The sequence below is a fragment of the Chenopodium album genome, chromosome 4, assembly GCF_948465745.1.
Source record: "Chenopodium album chromosome 4, dcCheAlbu1.1, whole genome shotgun sequence".
In the NCBI taxonomy this organism is placed as follows: Eukaryota; Viridiplantae; Streptophyta; class Magnoliopsida; order Caryophyllales; family Amaranthaceae; genus Chenopodium; species Chenopodium album.
Window position 1 is genome coordinate 13,444,839 of NC_137837.1, and position 20,402 is coordinate 13,465,240.

The following is a 20,402-nucleotide window of genomic DNA, read 5'->3' on the forward strand; positions in this document are numbered from 1 at the left end:
ACGGGATCATCGATCCTAAGTGCAAGAAGCTTCAGTGTCTCAGTCACAGTAGCCAGTTGGTTCTTAAGATCATTGACTTCTTCTTGAGTTGCCATTATAGTCTTAGCTTTTCTCTTGCGAGCTATGGGTTTGTCAAAAAGTTGGACTTGTACGAAGAGGTTGTCTTTGATTAATCGTCCTTCCTTTCTTGACCACGCGCTGTAAATTAAACCATTTTGCGTTTTAATTACTTGACTCGAATCATCTTGACTTTATGGTTTATTTTAAGGGAAAAAGAAAAAGGAAAAGGGTGCATATTTTTGGCAAAAATAATGTACATATTTTTAGGGGATTAAGTATTATTATTTTGGATTGGAGGATTAATATCCGACTTACCCCCCTAAAAAAATGACTGAAAAACGCGCACACAAGACTCACATAATCATGGTCAAAGTATGTGTATTGGTGTGTGCGTTGAGTGTAAGTGACATGCTTGGACTCTTGTGTAAGACCATGGGACTTAGTGCCTAAAATCGATCATTGATTCAATTAAATATTATTGACACCAAAATTAACCGAATTAAACAGAAGACTGATTAATTAGACACTAGGTGATGACTCGACCAATAATCCGAACTGTCGGCCAAGCGACAGGACTGGCGTCACACTGTGGAGCTTGGCGCCAGGCGACAGAACTGTCGTCAGGTGCTACACTCCATAGTGTGGCGCTACAGCTCAGACCTTGGCGCCAATATTGGAGCTTCGGTCTGGGACTGTTTTCGGTGTTATTAGTCAACTAGGGTATGCCTAAAGTCATACTAGGTCAATTCTGATTAAAATATTAGACTTTATTGACTCAAATTAATTAATTACTTAATTAATTAGTTAGGCAAAGTTCTTTAAGTCGTTAATTTATGTAGTCTCAACACAAATCAACAAACGGTTAAGAGAAGCATAGAATATATATGCACAACAAATAATGCACAATTAGTCAAGTAGGCACAACATGATGCAATGCATTCGCAACCTAACCATGGCTCTAGTTCTCTAAAGTTCGGGATATGGTTTAGTCAAAGAGGGTCCATGGTTAATTGTCCGGATGCACCGCGCGGAAGCCTAACCGTGAAGGGTTGGCGCGAGTGGATGGGACACCGCGAGCTTTAGAAAAAAACTCGCTTCCATGGTTTGGTGAATTCAACATCTCGGATGTACCCTTTGTTGCACGGAGCGTTCAATCGGGTAGATGGAGCATGAATTCCCAGAGGGTTATGTCCATATGTAGAACACATATGGGTTTCAGAAAAGTGAGAAAAATTCAATCAGGAAGTAGGATCGAGCAAACAATACGAAAAACCGGTCGAAATTAGAACGCATATTTCTGGCTCGGTATTGGGGGAAATTGGCGCCAGCAATCAGAGACTGGCGCCAGTTTTTAACTGTAGCGCCTGGCGCCAGTGTTGGCGTCTGGCGCTACGGCTAAAAGTCTGGTGCCAAGCTCTGGCCCCTGACGCTACTTCCCACATGCCTCAGTAGCTTTCTGTGCTCAATAAAATTTTCCAGTTTTGCGCAGTGTTATTTCAGCCCTAGTTGTGAAAGATATTTCTCAAATTTCCTACGTGCAAAATCCTATGTTTTTAACTCATTACGGATGGTCTTTCCAATGAGATCTTTTTTATGCATATGACAATAATGTTAATCAAAATTACGCACATGAAATACTTAAAACTTTTCGAGTCTCATCCACTCATTCTAAATCATTGCCGAAACAAATTCAGGAATTAAATTAGAAATCCTCCCCAGTGGAGTCGCCAAAAACTGTAGGGAATAATTTCAAGCTTTAATCCCACTAGCTTGAACCCCACTGTGATCATACACTAAAGTACGGTGGCGTCCAAAAGGGAAGAAGATAGAGCAAAAGAGTCGCTAACAAGTTTTTTAGGAACTTGTAAATCGTTCACGAGGTGAAGGTTACACCCCTTAACGATCCAAGAGATCGTCAACTCCATAAGGTCACGAACCAAATAAGGGTTCGGGGATGAAGGTACAAATCCAACCTAAAAGAGATTGAACCTGCCCTAATAATAGGCCTCTACTTTATTCTGATCGTATTCATGTGCGCTTTCTGACTAACATGCAATCAATAGGATTAACCCTAAACCTATTTATCTATGTTGGTTGAATTTAATGCACAAATAAACTATTATTGGCGATCACTTGAATTATAATCAAATTAACCCTAACAAGATTATTGATTATCTTATTAAGCGTGACTACAAGTACAAATTCCCTTTAAACATGCATAAAAGGTGTGATCAAGCAATAAAAAAAAATATCAAGCAACATGATAAATAATCAATATAATAATTATTATAATAGTGATAATAATAATCATAAATAAAATAATCATAATAATAATAATAATAATAATAATAATAATAATAATAATAATAATAATAATAATAATAATAATAATAATAATAATAATAATAATAATAATAATCATAAATTATAACAATTATAATCATATTCATGTTAATATTAAAGTATAATAATAGCAAGATCCTAGGCATGATACTAACAAGATTAATAACAAACCCTAGCATGTCACTAAGCAATAAAAAATCAAATCTTTAACCCTAACATGATACTAACAATCATAAATATTAGGAAGAACAAAGGAAGCATCGCACCAATCATATTCAATATTAAAATTACCCTAGACATGATACTAGGAATACCATAATAACAATGTAAACATGATTTCTACATCATAATATCAATTAAAACCATTAAAGTACTTACTTTGATGCTTCATACCTCTTTCTAATAACAAAATACACACGTTAGTAACTTCAAGGAAAATAATAAACAAAACAATTAAATTAAATAATTGAAATAGAGATTTGGGACCAAACCCTCAGAAATTAAACCTTTCACGTCTAGAGCAAAGGCAACTTCGAATATGGCTAGGTGTGTCTAGATCTTGTGAATGCGGAATTTTGTATGAAAAGCAAAGTTTGAAGAAAGAATTGAATGATTAAGAGAATGCTAAAGAATTAATGATTGCGAATGAAAACTTGCGTATGAGGAGAATTGGTGAATGATTAGTGAGAATAGGTGATGAATGAAATCAATTGGTGAATGAATGAATGTAGATGATGAATGAAAACGGAGTTTTTAATACAATATTTATAGAGAAAATCAGCCAAAAAGATAAATTAAACAAAACAGTGTCTGACGCTCAGAAAACAGAGCTGGCGCCAACCCTGGCTAGCTGGCGCCAGGCACCAACACTAGCGCCAAGCCTGGTTCCAGGCGCCAAGGCCTGGGGTCAGACGCCAAGCTTAAATTTAACGCGTTTTCGAAAATCCGATAAGTTTACCGTACTGGAGGATAAAATCATATAATTTCCTCAAAAATGCTATTTGATTTTGATTAAAACTCTGAAAAGTCAACAAAAGTCGATTTATCAATGCTAATCGAATTAGGAATGAAAAGAACCTTCTAGAAGAATCTAGAAGACTAAAACCATTCCTAATTGCATTAGGAATGATAAATCATATTAGGCCCTCCCCTAGATCATTAGACCGTACATAAAGCTCAAACCGGGCCCAGTTTGGTAAATTGGCCATAACTTCCTCAATATTCATTGGAATTGGGCTTATAATATATCGTTGGAAAGGTCTTTGCAAACCCCATCCAACTACACTACTATTGGACCCATATCATGGACCAACCAAACTAGATTGGCTGTTTTCTTAAAATAAGTTTTCAAAAACAGAGAGAAGAGAAAAGAAATAAAAACTTTCCGCAACACTAGACTTTCCACACTTTTGTTTCATTCGATTATGATTCGACGTGAAAGGTACTCATCACTGGGTTTGGTTTTGGGGAGACACAAATGGGTGTCTACAGTTACTGAATTTCTTCGTCAAGATAGTTTCTTAAAACTTCTTTGACTAACTTTTAATTTTGCAGCTCCTGTGCAAAGGCCGACTGTCGTCCAGATGGCCAAGGACATGCTGAGGGCGCTTGACCTAGAGGACAAGCCGTCCGTAAGAGGAGTCGGCACCCTTAACTTGGATGCCATCTTGGGGAACCTCTGTGAGGTAAAAAGTTAGCTTAACTTTCTTAGTATTTAAGAACATATCCGACTGGTCTTGACCATTCGACACTTTTCTCATTTTCAGGCTATGATGCGCATCCAGGGGCTAAAAAGGCCAATCCAGAAGAAGACTAAAGAGGTAACAGCCGCTAAAGCTCGGGCCGAGTCCGCCTTAGACCGACCTCAATTTGAAATTTCTCGAAATGAGCTTCTGACCCTTGATATGATGTATTCCAAGGCAGATGCCAACCTGCAGGTAAAGAAGGACTTGGATTCGGCTCGCTCCAAAATCAATGACCTTAAGGCAGAAATTAAAGGTCTTAAGGAAAAGCTTGAGCCTCTTCAAGAGGCCAAGAAAGAGGCCGAGAGGGCCAAGGAGCGGGTTGGCCGCCTGGAGGTGCACCTGTCGAACCAGGAGAAGCAGTTGAAGGCCAAGTTCCAGTCCCGAGCTGAGGAGGAGAAGGAGGCCCTTGTCAAACAAATGATGGAAGACTATGAGGCCATCATGCGGATGACATGGGAGGCGGTACAGCCAGGTGCTGATTATAGCATCTGGAAATCCAAGTTTGATCAGGAAAACGAGGATTTCAATGTTGAACTTCTTCGCCAAGCTGAAGAGGAGGCGAACAAGGCTGATGCTGATGGCGAAGAGGCCGGCTCCTCATCAGGCTCTTCTGGGGATGAGGAGGGGGACAAGGAGAATGAAATGCGGAGCAGCCGGCAGGTGAAGATGCGGCTGCCAATGTTGATAACTCCCCTGCCCCTTAAGCTATTTATAAGTTCTTTCTGCGGCCGAATGGCCATTTATTTCATCTTCCGGCCTGCGTGCTGAGTATTTGTGTATCTTTATCGACCGAGGGGTCGGGTAAATTAACAATTTCTCTGGCTTTGCCAGCATTCAATCTTACCCAGTCGTCTGGTGGTGATTGGGCTTTTTAATTTGAAATCATTCGGCCGTTTGGCTGAAGTTATTCATATTGTTTTTTTTTAAATTTTTTCATTGCATGTTTTTTGGCTAAGTATTGTAACTTGTATACCATGCGAATGTTCTTGCCCCTGGACGGATGTCGAGTGGTTTCGGTTGGGTGGATTGATTGACTTAGAAATTATTGATACTTAGAAGGGTATGCATGGTTTCTAAGTCAATCAATCACTATGGTGATTGCCCCAAACCACACGACAGACGACCATCCGGAGCTCATGCATAATTGTTTTCATTCGGCCATTGGCACAAACAAAATACAAAATTCTTGACTTAGAAAATTTGCTAAAAAAGAAACCCTTCGCCTGTTTTGCCCCAAGAGCTAATAGCAGGCGCATCCGGCCACCGGCCTCGTCGAGATAAGATGCTAAGTTTTTACTTAAGAAGAATAACCCGCCTGTCTTGCCCCTAGAGCAAAGAAAAGGCGCATCTGACCCACAGGTCTCTTTTTTAATCTGCTAAGTATTTTAGCTCGTTTTCTTCGCAAGTAATCGTCCGTCTGTCCTGCGTTTGGGCAGAAACAGGCGTATCTGGCCAAAGGCCTCATAAGTTAACTTGACTTGTAGATCAGTAAAAATTTTCCGCCTGTCTTGCCCCAGAGCAAAAACAGGCGCATCTGGCCTAATGCCTCAATAGCCTCTACTTATGAAACAGTAACCCTTTTCCGACTGTGCTAGAATAGTTATAAAATTCTGGCCTTTTAGATTTCACTTTCGATTAAATCAAGCGACTGTTGCCTTAGCATTCGGTAGGGCCGCTTGATATATTTGTAGAGCAATGTGCCACCCAAATGGGAGATGCTTCTCCTCGACGAATTCGCCCGAATGGACGTCGCCGGATATCTGTCTCATGTTGGAGCAGACGGTCATACTCATGTTGGAGCAGACTGTGACCATTCGGCCTCTATTTGTTTTTTATTATCCGGCCATTGGCCTCAAAATGATTTTACCTGGCCTTAGGACTTTTAAAGATTTAAGCAAATATTCGCTAAGTGTTAGCATAAACTTAAAGAATTTCGTAGGAACGACTGCTTTAAAGCAGTCCGCTCCTTCAGAGAGATTGGGGCGTCTGCTGTTGGGACAGACGCTTACCAAATATATTGGCCGTCTGTATTTTGTACAGGCAACACTAATAAAAAAGACAAGTTGGGAAATGAAGGCATATTCTCATTAGCAAAATTTGAAATGACAAAATTTGAGGTATTTACATTCGTACTTAGAAATAGTACTTTTTTAAGTTGTCTACATTCCAAGTTCTAGGCAGCTTCCTGCCGTCTGGTTCTTCTAGGCGGTAGGTGCCGTCTCTTACTTCCTCATATATTCGGTAGGGGCCTTCCCAGTTTGGGGTCAGCTTTCCCTGCTCATTCGCCCTACCGACTGCCTCCATTTTCCGTAGCACAAAGTCCCCCACTTTGAGAGGAAGATTGTGTACTCTTTTGTTGTAAGCCCGTGTCATTCTCAGACGGTAAATCTCATGGCACAAGGCAGCATTGCCCCTGCGCTCTGGAAGTGAGTCCAATGCCAGCCGCATGGCCTCCCAGTTAACTTCTTCGTCATATAACATGACTCGAAGAGTCGGCTCATAGTGTTTAATGGGCAGGACAGCTTCTGCACCATACACCATGAGGAACGGGGTTTATCCAGTTGCCCCTTTAGCAGTCGTTCTGATGGACTAGAGGACGTGTGGTAATTCATCCGCCCAAAGACCACTAGCCCGTTCAATTTTCTTTTTAATCCCGTCTGAGATTAGCTTGTTGAAGGCTTTGACCTGGCCGTTTGCTTGAGGTCGGCCGACTGATGCAAAGAAGGTTGAGACCCGTTGGTCTCCCAGCCAAGTCTTGAGTTGAGGCGTCTCAAATTGAGGACCATTGTCAAAAACCATAGACATGGGCACCCCGAAACGAGTGATAATATTCCTCCAGATGAAGGAAATGACATCTTTTGTCTTGATGTTTTTTACCGCCTCCGCCTCTACCCACTTGGTAAAGTAATCCACAGCTACCAATATGTAGCACTTGCCGCTTGGAGCCGTTATGTAAGGCCCAAGTATGTCCATGCCCCATTTGGCAAAGGGTATTGGGCTGTGGATGGCCGTTAGGTCTGTGGCCGGACGATGAATGAGCTTGCCAAACTTTTGGCACTTGTCACATTTCTTGACCATTTCCATGGCATCCGACTCCAGAGTAGGCCAGAAATAGAGCATTCGCCTGATTGTTTGAAGATTTGGGCACTTGAGTTAGATAAAACTCCTCAAGTGTCCCAACTTCACTTTTGACCGCCTGCAAATATTTTTTCATTGCCGGATGAGTGGCCTCGTACGTTCCATTGACCTGGTGTACGACTAGTTGAGAATCAGAGCAGGCGTCAATCTTCTTTGCCCCTGCCGCCTTGCAATAACGAATGCCGGCTAGCAGGGCCTCATACTTGGCCTCATTGTTTGAGACCTGGAACTTGAACCGTAGTGCATATTCGTACTTATCTCCCTCAGGAGATCGACAGATAATCCCTGCACCACAGCCGTTCACAGTGGAGCTCCCGTCCACATACACTTTCCAAACCTGGTCAGTATTGTCCGGTGCAACCGGCCTTGTCATTTCGACAATAAAGTCGGCGAATGCTTGCCCCTTTATTGCCTTCCTTGGTTCGTAAGTGATTTCTAATCCTTGCATTTCAATCGCCCATTTAAGCATTCGTCCAGAAGACTCCAAGGTTGTGAGTGGCCGCTTGATCGGTTGATTGGTATAGACCTCTACCGCATGCGCCAAGAAGTAGGGTTTTAGCTTCTTGATGACCATGTAAAGGGCAAGGCCAAATTTTTCAACCATGGGGTACCGAAGCTTTACGTTCCTCAGAACATGGCTAATGAAATACACCGGGAGCTGGATGTCGTCTCTTTCAGCTAAGATAACGGCACTGAGGGCATGATCAGAGACGGCTAAATACATGAAGAGCTTCTCTTTGGGCAAAGGGCTAACAAGCCTCGGCAAAGAGTGCAGATGAGTTTTCAGCTTTTGAAAGGTCGCCTCTGCATCATCCCCCCATTCAAAGTTGGTCTTCTTTTCGATTGCCTGGAAGAAGTAGAGACACTTGTCGCCTGACCGACTGAGGAATCTCCCCAAGGCCGCCATGCAACCTGTCAACTTTTGCACTTCCTTCACAGTACAAGTCGACTGCATGTCGATTACCGCCTGTATTTTCTCAAGGTTGGCCTCTATTCCCCTTTGGTCAATCAAAAATCCGAGAAACTTCCCAGACTCAACGCCAAAGACACACTTTTTTGGGTTTAGCATGACATTGTGCCGCCTGAGTGTGGCGAATGTTTCTCGGAGATCAGCAAGATGATCCGCCTGTTGTTTGGATTTGACTATCATGTCATCAATGTACGCCTCTACATTCCTTCTGATTTGATTAATGAAGACCGTATTAATCATTCGTTGGAAAGTAGTAGGCGCATTCTTCAAACCAAACGGCATCACCGTATAACAAAACAACCCCTGATCAGTGACGAATGCCGTCTTTTCTTGATCTTTTTTCCACAGGGGGATCTGATGGAAACCTGAATAGGCGTCCATAAAACTCATCAGGGCATGTCCGGCTGTTGAATCGACCAGACTGTCGATCTTAGACAGTGGATAGCTATCCTTTGGACATGCCTTGTTGAGGTCTGTGTAATCAACACACATGCGCCAAGTTCCATTCGGCTTTTTTACTAACACAACGTTAGCTACCCATTCAGGGAAATTGCACGGCCGAATGAACTTGGCGTCAAGCAGCTTTTTAACTTCGGCGGCTGCCGCCTGACTTCTTTCCTCGCCATGGTTTCTTTTCTTTTGCCGGATGGGCTTCTTTTTAGGATCCACGACGAGTTTGTGGACAGCGAGATCCGGGCTGATACCTGGCATCTCTTCCACTTCAAAGGCAAAGATAAATTTGAATTCTCTCAACAGCTAGTGCAGGCTCTCACCCAGCTTTGCAAATGCAACCGTCCCCACCTTAACCGTCCGCTCTGGGTGGCTGTCGTCCAGAGGGATATCAATGTGTTCGCCAGTAGGCTGGGGACGGAGATCATCTGACCGTTCCACGGTCAGTGATTGCTATTGTTTTTCATTTTTTACCACCACCAGCTGATTAGTCTTTCTTTTCTTTTTGGCTGGTGGGGCCGACTGTTCTTCCTCGACATCGTCGGGGTTGATCATTTGCTTGCCCCGGCCGGATGCTGCGGCCGCAGGCTTGACGTCCGAGAGATAACACTCTCGAGCCGTCTTTTGGTCCCCATTAAGGGAACCGACTGTTCCATCATCCTTCTCATACTTGAGCAGCATGAGAGCAGGGATGATGACGGCCTTACACTCATTTAGAGTGGGGCGGCCAAAGATGAGGTTGTAAGCTGTGAGCTCTTCAACCACTAGGAAACGGATGGTCATGTGCAGATCGTCTCCCCTACTTCCCACGCGGACAGGTAAATCAATGCGTCCGACTGGGTGCACAAGCCCTCCCCCAAACCCAACAAGGGTGTGGGAGACCTCCATCATGCTATCTGGTTTGTACTTGAGATTGGATAAGCATTTGAGGCTGATGAGGTCTGAGGAGCTTCCTGTGTCAATCAGAATTCGACCAACTAGCTGGTTGGCCACCTTGCATTCAATGACCACAGGGTCATCATGCGGCCGACGGACTTTGCCTCTTTCCTGCTCTGTGATGACAACTTTAGGGAAGGCGGATGTGCCTGCCGCCTCTCCTTCCTCAACAGAGTTGACCATCTTTCTCAGATGGTCCTTGGTGCCCCGAATGGTCGGGCCACCACCGGCAAATTTGCCTGCTATGGTGTATACCGGATCTTCATCAGTTTTGGCACTCACAGCAGGCTAGGAAGTCTTTTTCTTGGACTGCCCCGGATTTGCCTTTGAAGTCACTTTGGACTTCACATAGGACTTCAGCTGTCCTTTGTCGGCCAGACGGTCGAGCTCCCGCTTGAGACTAAAGCAGTCGTTCGTTTCATGGCCGACATCCTCATGGAAATGCAATGCTTGTTCTTGTTCTGATTTTCAGCGGAACCTTTCATAGGAGTCGGCTTCTCAAGAGTCAGTCGATCCTTAATTTCCAATAGGATGGAGCAGCAATCCTTGTGGAACTCGTACCTTGGGACGTACGGTTTCCACTCTTTTTTCTTCTTCTGGGCCGGTTGATCAGAGTTATCAATGGCCCAGATTTGTTTTTTCTTTTTGCTCTCTTCTGGCTTAGGAGCCGGCTGAGCAGGCCGACTCTCCTTCTGTCGGTCGGACTTCTTATGGTCCGACTACTTATTGGAGGAGGAGAGTTCGGTCGCCTGTATATAGGCTTCCGCCTCTCGTAAGGCTCCTTGCAGTAAAAATTTGTTTGCGGACGAGTTCATACTTAAAAATAGACCCGTCCTTCAGACCCTTAAAGAAGTCTGTGAAGGCGACCTCATCAGACAGCCCATGAATCTGGATTCGTACCAGATTGAACCGCCTGACATAGGAACGCAAGCCTTCTCTATATCCCTGCTGTACATTGCCTAAATCAAGGCTTGTCTTTTTGGCAGGGATGTTTATAGAGAAGTTTGAAGCGAACAAGAACGCAAGCGTCTTGAAGCTATTAATGCAACCAGCCGGCAGATTGTCGAACCACTGTTGGGCTATGCCCTTCAGGGTGGCTGGAAAGCAACGACACCATGCGGCATCATCCAACCCCTGTAAATACATGAGGTGGGTGTATGCTAGCGGGTGGTCTTCTAGGTTGGAGGTCCCGTCATAGGTTCCAACCAGAACATTTTTAACCTTGGCCGGCTGTTCAGCTTCAATTATTTCCCTGGAGAAGGCAGAGGGTTGATCTCCGAGGTGTTGCAGCCTGAGCTTCCAGTCCATCGGCTGATAGTCGTATGCCGCCTGTCCTCCAAGGAGGGCAAGCTGCATGTAAGGAAAAGCCGGCGACTGGTACAATGGCTGAGCCATGTACTGGGCCGACTGGATCATATGAGGGCCAGACTGAACCCGTGGACTGCTTGCTGGGGTCTCATGTACAGACAGGGAATACCTCACAGAGGTATTCCGAAAGCTATCATGGTAGGTCAATGTTAAAGCCGACTCTGATAGCTGGGTCTTCTTCTGCTCAATGTATTGTCGAGCATCAGAGAATGTTTTCTTGCTACCATCCGGCTGTATGTGCCGGATGGCTTTTCTTGTGCCCGTTTTTGGGAAACGGAGCTTGGTAAGGTCAAATTGGGGCCGAGCCTTCTCCGTAGGGGCAGGATGAGGAGTCGGCTGACGGTCCCTGACCGACTTCTGTTTGCCAGCCTGGGCTGGTTTCTTGGCTGACTGCTCCTTTCTAGGAGTAGGCGACTTCTTGGAGGCGAGTTGTTTGCTTTCACCCCTGAGACTGCTCTGGATTTTCATGAGTTCATCTCGAGTAACGGGAGTCGATCCTGCCGCCTGGGAAGGATCACCCGTCCGCACCGAGGTCTTTTTTGGCTGACCAGCTGTTTTGCTTGGCCCCGCCTGATCAGTGTGACACTCCCGCTTTTCCCTACTGCGGATGCGTTTTGAGATGAGGGACCTGTTAGGGTCCACATAGGTTTCGACGTCAGCGTCGTCCCCTGAGTCATGGTGCGTCTGGACCACTATGTCTTCTGGAGGCCGATTGGCCTCAGGATTCGGTACAGGGACTTGTGAAGTCGTTTCAGAGGTACTCTCCCCACAGATGGCGCCAAATGTTTCGAGGGTTTTTGTCCCTTAGGAGAGTTACAACACTGAGACTGGATTCAGCAAAGGACGCCTGTACCTGCAAAGAAAACGGACCGCCGGATGGTCGGTGGTCCGCCTCCGAAGATTAAGTTAGTAAGTATTCGGAGTAAAACGTACGGAAATAAAGTTATCTGCTCGGATTCCAAACTCAGGTAAAGTGTTGTCTGTTCCTTGAAAACGACAGCTCTGTAATAAATGTGAAAGTGACGTGTTGTCTCGTATTGTGTGTATCCGTTGTCATAAATGTAGGAACTGTCCCTATTTATAGGGTCCTTTTGAAAAGTGTGCCCTCCCTAAGATCTGGTGACCTAGGGATTAGGTCACGTCGCAAAACAGCGCCTCAAGGTTTGGGCCCTTGAAGGCCGCCATTCCTGAGGCAATGCCTGAGTGACACGTGTCATTGAGCCCAAAAGGTTTTTGGGCATCTTTTAGGGTGACACGCGTCGCCCTCTTAATGGTCCATGCTGGATCATCAATCATTTTTAGAACAGAAGAATGTTCGCCCACCACACGTGTCACCATCTCAATGGTCCAGATGGCACCTTTACCAGTGACACGTGGCAATTTATGATTGGGCCACCTGGCCGGGTAAAAATACCCAAATCAAGGTTTTTTTGTTAATATGCAAACATTAATTGTGCAGGAACATGCTGCTAAACCTCTACATGACCATACACCACCTTTTCCCAAGCAAAATGAATGTCCATTTCAATGTGCATTGGAGTTAAACAAGATTATAGAGAGATAAATTGTACTGACATCAAATAAGTACATTTAAACTTAGATAAATACAATAAATCAAAATGAGCAGAGGATTTGAACCTGTGACCTATTGTATGTAGACCCTTAGTCTTAACCACTAGCCCAAGAATTCATTGGTCTTCTAGTCTTGATTATGTCTTAATGAATTCTTTATCTATATTTGTTTGCTCCATTTGCCACTTTACAGTCTAAATCCAACAAGACTCCATATGACTACTCGTGTATAATTTCTTATAGAGTAGTAACAATTTGTGGTCAATGTTCTAAAAATTTGACTATCATAGATGTAAAAGGGGCCAAAAAAAAATAATTAAAGCGGGACAGATTTTAATTTTGATTAAATTAATTTCAGCTCAAACTAATACTGAACAAATTGATAAAATAATAAATCAATTTTTCCCAATCCAATGAATATTCATAATTCTGTTAAAAAAAATTAATTAAAATGATTTTATTCTCATAAATGGTATATACTATCCATCAAAATCACGGGCTTCATTCCTAAAAGCCCTCAAAAAATATCCCAAAACAGTAGTTGCAAAACTTACAAATACACACATCACTCCATCATTCATTACCCTCCCTTTTTTCTCCTCAAAACAAGATAAGGTGATAAATCAATCACTCAATCTCCCTCCAATTCTCACACTTACACTTTCACCATGCTATCTCTCTCCTCCTCCCACCCCCTTTCTTCCTCCACCACCCTCTTCTCCACCACCACCAAACACCTTCTCCCACCACCTTCCTCCACCTCGATTCGCCTCGCAAACAAACAACAACCAATCATTACATCCTATTCCCCCCCACCTCTTGTCCCCAACCTCATCATCCCCAAATCCTCCTCTTCCCCTCAACCCCAAAACCTCTACCAACCCTTTCGCCCCCCTCCCAACCCCCTCCCCCAAAAATACAAGAACCTCGATACCGCCTCGATCATCGAGGTTCTTGCTAACCGTCTTGGTTCATGGTATGAGTACGCTCCCCTTATCTCCACCCTGTTTCGAGACGGGTTTACTCCACCTTCAATTGAAGAGCTTACTGGAATCTCCGGTGTTGAGCAGAATCTCCTCGTTGTTGCTGCACAGGTGAGGGAATCCATTGCTGATTCCCCCATTATTGAGCCTGAAACTCTGGCTTTCTTTGAAAATGGTGGTGCTGAGCTTTTGTATGAAATTCGGATGTTGAATACGTCGCAAAGAGCTGCTACAGCGAACTATGTTGTCAAGAGAAGATTAGACGGGGAAAGAGCGCGGGAAATTGCGAGGAGTATTAAGGATTTTCCGGCGAGAAAAGATGAGCCGGGTTTTGGGTGTTTTGATTATAATTGTCCTGGAGATTGTTGGGCGTTTTGGCATTATCGGCTTTCGAGGGAGTTCATGAATCCGTCGGAGAGGAGGAGCTCGGCGTTGGCGACGGCGTTGGATGTTGCTGATACGGATAAGGCGAGGGAGACTGTGAGGGAGGAGATTGAGGGGAAGAAGGTAGGGAAAGTGGAGGAGATTGTCAAGGCGGCGATTAAGGTGCCGGTGGTGAGGTTGAAGATGGGTGAGGTTGCAGAGGCCACGACTGTGGTGGTATTGCCGGTTTCGCAGGCGGTTGAGGGGGAGAGTGGGGTTGGGAGGGTGCCTATGGAGTGTAAGAGTGAAGGGGAGTTTGGTGTTGTGGTTGCAAATGAGGGGTGGGATAGGTGGGTGGTGCTACCGAGGTGGATTCCGTTGGCGGGGATTGGGACCGGTGGGGTGGCGGTGGCGTTTAGCAATGCTAAAGTGTTGCCATGGAGGGTGAATAGGTGGTATGTGGATGAGCCGGTTTTGGTGGTGATTGATAGGAAGAGGAGGGAGGTAGAGGTTGATGATGGGTTTTATTTGGTTGCTAGGAAGGGTGGTGATGATGGAGGGTTGAAGGTGGAGAAAGGTTCGATTTTGAAGGAAATGGGGGTGGCCGAGAGCTTAGGAACGGTTGTGATTGTGGTTAGGCCGCCTAAAGACGAGGTTGATGATCAATTGAGTGATGAAGATTGGGATTGATTGTTTAGTTTAGAAGGGGGTTCTTGAGGTGAGTCTTTTTGGGTTAGATTCATGTAGATGGAAAAGAGGCCAAAGATCATTGTAGTTGTATGATGACTATTGCTCTAGTTTAGAGCTTGTAATTTTGTTTTCTTTGTTTTAAAATGGATACATACTTCGTATTATTCAATCTTTTAAGCTGAAATGTAATTTGAAGTGTTCTTTTGCAAATCAATTGTCTATTTGAATAACTAGCAGTGAAAGAATAAAGACCGAACTGCTGTATCTTTTCAATGTTGCCAATGCATCAACTACTTTAATCAAGCAAAAACAGTAGCACTCTTGAATTCAAGCAACTCTGTTTGAATGCCAGATTCAGAAACTGTGAAATTGAGCTGATCTAATGGCATAACACTATATGCGCGAAAAGCACATAGAAAAACAGACCAGAGATTTCCAATTCCCATTGCATCACATACTCAGGAAACGAGAAATTAATTTATTAACTTAAAACAAATGGAACAGGGCAATTGCCAATATCTAACCCAACGCCTGAAATAAAGCCATTAAAAGCTAACACTCTAATGGAAGTACATGTATTTATCCAGCACCAAATTTCTTGTTTCTTGGATGACCTATTATAAGATACATGAAGACTAATCAGGATTCAAACATCAATACTCAGAATACTGCAAAGGGCACTTACTTTCTAAAGCACTTATGATGGTTTCTAATCAATTATCAGGTAGCTGCCCACAGTCTTCTATAACCACCGGACATTTAGTTCTTCCATCGTCACTGCCCTGTTTCTCCATATCCGTAACCACATTATAACCTTCGACAACTTTACCAAATACCACGTGCTTTCCATCTAGCCATGATGTCTTTGCAGTGCAAATAAAGAACTGTGAGCCATTACTGTTTGGTCCAGCATTTGCCATAGAGAGAATACCGGGTCCTGTGTGCTTCAACTTGAAGTTCTCATCTGCAAACTTCAAACCATAAATTGATTCTCCTCCAGTTCCATTTCCCCGGGTGAAATCCCCACCCTGGCACATGAAATCTGGGATGATTCGGTGAAATGCTGAGCCCTTATAATGGAGTGGCTTCCCAGCTTTTCCAATTCCTTTCTCCCCAGTGCATAGAGCACGGAAGTTGTCAGCCGTTTTGGGGGTAACATCAGCAAAGAGCTCCATAACAACTCGACCAGCCTTCTTAGTCCCAATCAGAATGTCAAAAAAAACCTTGGGATTCGGCTTTGCCATCTTGCTCTTCAAAGTGTTGCTACTGAAACCAAAGCAAGAACCTCGAGAATTAAACAAAGCCAATTACATAAAAAGAAAGCACAATTAAAATTACATACCAATGACATCTGACCAAAATATTCAGATACAAACAAACCGAAGTAGCCACACTCATTATAACTAATGACAGAAATAAGCAACCTTCTACTAATTGTGCTTTACATAAAATAAATCAATATGACACCACCAAAACCAAATGACAAACGAAATAATCAAACAATGCAGAGATAAGGAACCTTCAACTAAATGTAATTGACTGATATAAATCAATACGAAATCACTAAAAAACAAATGAAAAACGCAATAATCAAGCAATGCAGAGATGAGCAAACTTAAAATAACTGTGATTTACAGAAAATAAATCAATGGGAAACCACTAAACCCAAATGACAAACGCGATAAGCAACCAATGTAGAGATAAGCAAACTTAAACCAACTGTGATTCGCAGAAAATAAATCAATACAAAACCACCAAAACCAAAAGACAAAAGCGATGATCAAGCAAATGGCATCATTAATTTCCAAATGAAGTTCATTGCTCAACCAAACAAAAGAAACAACTATAAAATTCTCCTAAACTATAGCATCTCCACACCCTAACTGAGTTTGTGTTCTTCAAATGCAAATGTCGGAAATCGTTTCGATTGCTTACACAATATTGGGTTGAATATACAGGTCAAATCCTTCCAAGCCCAATACATTTAAACCAAATTATATTTTATTTCAATTAAAACAAGTAACACCTGATAAAATTTGTAAAACAATATGTACATTTACTCATTTATACACTACTTTTATGTTAAAAATCTTTGAATTTGAAATCAATGTTCGTCACCCAGAAAAAATCCCAAAAAATTTAGAGATAGTACAAGCTGATTGACGACATTTATGATATTGCACATCTTTTGAGCTCAACAGGTTACTAAAATTAAAAAACCAGCAAGCCTTCGATATGTGCTTCTTTCTCAAACAAAATCAAACAACTAATATACTAATTAAAATTTAAATCTTTTTTTAAAAAAAAAAAAAAAACCCTTAATTTAATGGATTTATGAATTCTTGTGAAACAGAAATTATAGGGTAAAATAGGAGTAATGAAACAAAAATGCAACAGAATTAAATAGATATAAAGAAGTAGATAAAGAAGAATGTAAAAGAGGAGAGGGAAAATGGTGAGAAAATGTACCTGTTGTTTTAAAGGTCTGAGTGCTTCGCGAGGTTTAACGGTGATGCAGAGAGGTTTAGGTTTTTAGAAAGATGAAATATGCTGTGCAAGTGTTATTCATTTATTTGGGCTGGGTATTTAACCAGATAAAATAACTCGAGTTCTGGGTCGGCCGGACAATGAGTATATGTATATCGGGTACCCATTAATTAAATAGGCCCCTTTTTTATTTTATGAAATGTATAATAATCTTGCACTTTTTAATAAGGGCTTGTTTGGCATCGTTTTTGGTTTTTGGTTTTCAGTTTTCAGTTTTTTTTTAAAAACTAAAAATAAGAAAAAGGTGTTTCCACTTTTTTATTGTCAGTTTTCAAAATTATCATGAATTTAATAAGTTTGACTAATTTTTTATTCATTACATGACATATATCATATGATTTTAAAAAACAAAAAACCACAGTTCCGTTTTGATTTTCACGGAGGTTTAGAATAAAGAAATAAATATTTTAAATTATTATTTTAAGTGGAAATCGAACCACGCACCTACTAAACTATAAAATCCGCACATATACGAGTGAGCCACAACACTCATACTAAGTTTATTCTACAACAAATTCTAAATTCTGTATAGTCTGAGGCCGCATCGACTAAGGGACCGGCCTGCTAAGGCCTAAAAATAAGTCTAAATCTCGGGGTGGGCCAAGTTTTAGGCCGGAAATTAGGTTCCCAAACCCACCCTGAAATGGCTGGATTTTCTGGCCATTTTTTGGTCGGCTTAAAATGCATTCCCAAAAGCCTGCTAGAAAATTTAAAATATCGGGCCGAAAAAATCTGCCCAAAACCCACCTAAATTCAGGCTAGGCTGACTTGATCAACTCTATTTCTTGAAAACCGCAAATCATAAGATGGACCTGGGTCCATCTAGATCTAGGTGGTGCGGGTCCAAAAACAATAATGTTGTTTTGGTATTAACACATACTACCTCTGTTTTTATTTAATTGACACCATTTTATCATTACGATTGTCAACACACTTTTTTAACATTAATATCTCTAATTCTCAACATTGTAAAATTATATATAAAAAAAAAAGTAAATATTAATAAAATATACATTGAGACGATTCAAACAAGATCCTACTTGACTATATTTTATCGTAGCTATAAGCCATAAAAGTTAGTCAAAGTGTAATTTATGAATAGTGTAAAAGCCAAACAGTGTCAACTAATAAAACACGGAGGTAGTAGATATCTTGCCTTATCCTGTAATTTGTTGCTTTCTCTTCTTTTGTTTTGCGCTCTGATGATTACCAATTTTCGATCTACATATACCATTATATAGTACCAATATCTTCCATACGACTTACAATATGTCATGCTTGGATTAGGTGTAATATATGGTGGGATAATATAAGACAAACTTGAAAAAAACTTAACTAATCAGAGATATTATTGTAGAAGACAAGGTATTTAAAATAAACGGTTATTTCACCAAATGCCACTGAGTAATTTAAAAATTCACCAAATACCATCGAGTTTTTCAAAATTCACTAAATGTCACTGACAAACATTATATTATCATGGCGTGCCATTAATGAGGTATGGTCGTTAACTTTCCGTTATTACAATTCTTAATTCACCAATTGTCACTGACTACTTTTAAATTTTCATGAAATGCCATTATTTATATAAATTATTACACAATATACCTATGGCCTAATGAGTTATAACGACCAATTAGTTTTACCTTTTGTTAATTTATTTGGGGTAAACTAGCCGTTACACCCAATTTGTTGTATAAATTTGATACTTAGAACACACATAGTAAGTAGCCCTCTATTTGCATAATCATGAGTATTGCCTGTTACAAAAACTCTTTTGTAACGAATTTAATTGTGCCCGTTACAAATGAACTTTTTTCTACTAGTGCGCCAACAAAAAATTCTCAATTCTGTTTTTAAATTAGGTGTACAGATGTGTGTAATAGTTGTGACCGTAATATTGAAGTGAACTATTGTAATTGCACTTAAATTGAATAAAGTGGGAAATTGAACATTCATTTAAGCATAATTGTTTACTGTTTAAATCATGTGCTGGTTTCTCCAGCATATTACAAATCCTCTATTACAAATCCTCCATTAAATATATAATTTATATCCTCCAATACATGAAGTAACCAAAAATTAAATATACAAGAAATAATCAACAACTAAAGAGAAATGAGAAAATGAGAATATAAACTTACATGAATAATTGCAAACATAGATTTGACCTATATGAAAAAACATTAGCCATTATATATTATTGTATTGAGTGATATGCATGATTGATTCATGGAAAATGACAAAATAAACATATTAAGGAAACATGATAAAAATAGGGGGAAAAAATGGAAGAAAAAACTGAGAAATTATATTATAATCAAGAAGAGTAAAATCAGCAAACAGAACGAAGAAGACAATGAAAAATCGTGTTCAAAGAGGCAAGATTCATCATTCCTTGTTGAGCTAAACTTGGTTATGATAATTGTTTCCCTTAGTTAGCTGGTCAAGAGGTCTCAGAATACGAAGAAATGGAAGAGATTAGTGTTAAAGAACAACAAGAATTTAAGGCCCTTGCATCCACTACTAAAGTTCGGTCAAATTACGACCGTTTTTTTACGACCATCATTAAAACGGTCGCAAAATATAAAATTTGCGACCGTTTTATACCGGTCGCAAATTTGCAACCGTTTTTAAGGCGGTCGCAGATTTGCGACCGTTTTTTGCTATTAAACGGTCGCAAAGGTAATTAAAATTTTTTTTTAAAAAAAAATACATGTATAAAATAATTCTAAATAAAAATAATTATATTGCAACCGCAAAAAACGGTCGCAAATTACCGGAATTGCGACCGTTTCAAAAACAGTCGTAAGTTGCGACCGTCTTTGGCGGTCGTAATAGGATTTTTATTTTTGTAATAAAAAATAGGTATAAATAAAGTGGCCAACTCCCCCTAATAACCCTAAATATGTGAGCGCCGTTTCTTATTCACTTCTCTTTCCTTTCTCTCTCTTCTCACACTTCTCCTCCCTGCTCTCTTCTCTTTCCTCTTCCCCTTTTCTTTCTTCCATTTCCGTCTCTTCTTTTCTCTTTGTCTTTCCTCTTTTCCACGCATTCTCTTTCCTCTTCTCTTATGATCTAGTTTATGAAATTTTCCCACAACTTCGGTGGTGGTGGTGAGTTCGACGGTCCGATGCTTTGATGGTGTTTTAAAGCAAGTTAATGGTTTTTAATGTCAAATTCGACCATGAAAAGTCTAGATCTAGACTTTTCATAGTCGAATTTGGCCTTATTAAA

The 20,402-nt window shown here is 41.3% G+C and overlaps 1 protein-coding gene and 1 pseudogene across 2 annotated transcripts; one reads left to right on the forward strand and one right to left on the reverse strand.

Moving 5' to 3' along the window:
• The first annotated feature begins 13,151 nt into the window (after positions 1-13,151).
• Positions 13,152-14,807, forward strand: LOC145628939 (rubisco accumulation factor 1.1, chloroplastic pseudogene; annotated as a pseudogene).
• A 266-nt stretch (positions 14,808-15,073) lies between these two features.
• LOC145628940 (peptidyl-prolyl cis-trans isomerase CYP19-3-like) lies at positions 15,074-17,175 on the reverse strand. Of its 2 annotated transcripts, none has more exons than XM_081681376.1 (2): positions 17,088-17,175; positions 15,074-15,881 (listed from the first exon to the last, which is right to left on the reverse strand). In XM_081681376.1, the coding sequence occupies exon 2, from the start codon at positions 15,860-15,862 to the stop codon at positions 15,332-15,334; it is 531 nt and encodes a 176-aa protein (XP_081537502.1). In that variant the 5' UTR covers positions 15,863-15,881; positions 17,088-17,175; the 3' UTR covers positions 15,074-15,331. The 2 variants fall into 2 exon arrangements, with proteins under 2 accessions (XP_081537502.1, XP_081537501.1); XM_081681375.1 differs by having other exon boundaries at positions 15,074-15,884.
• Between the last annotated feature and the right edge of the window lie 3,227 nt (positions 17,176-20,402).

Bases quoted from the DNA above. Each gene is read 5' to 3' on its own strand.
- LOC145628940 (XM_081681376.1), bottom strand. From the start codon at position 15,862: ATGGCAAAGCCGAATCCCAAGGTTTTTTTTGACATTCTGATTGGGACT.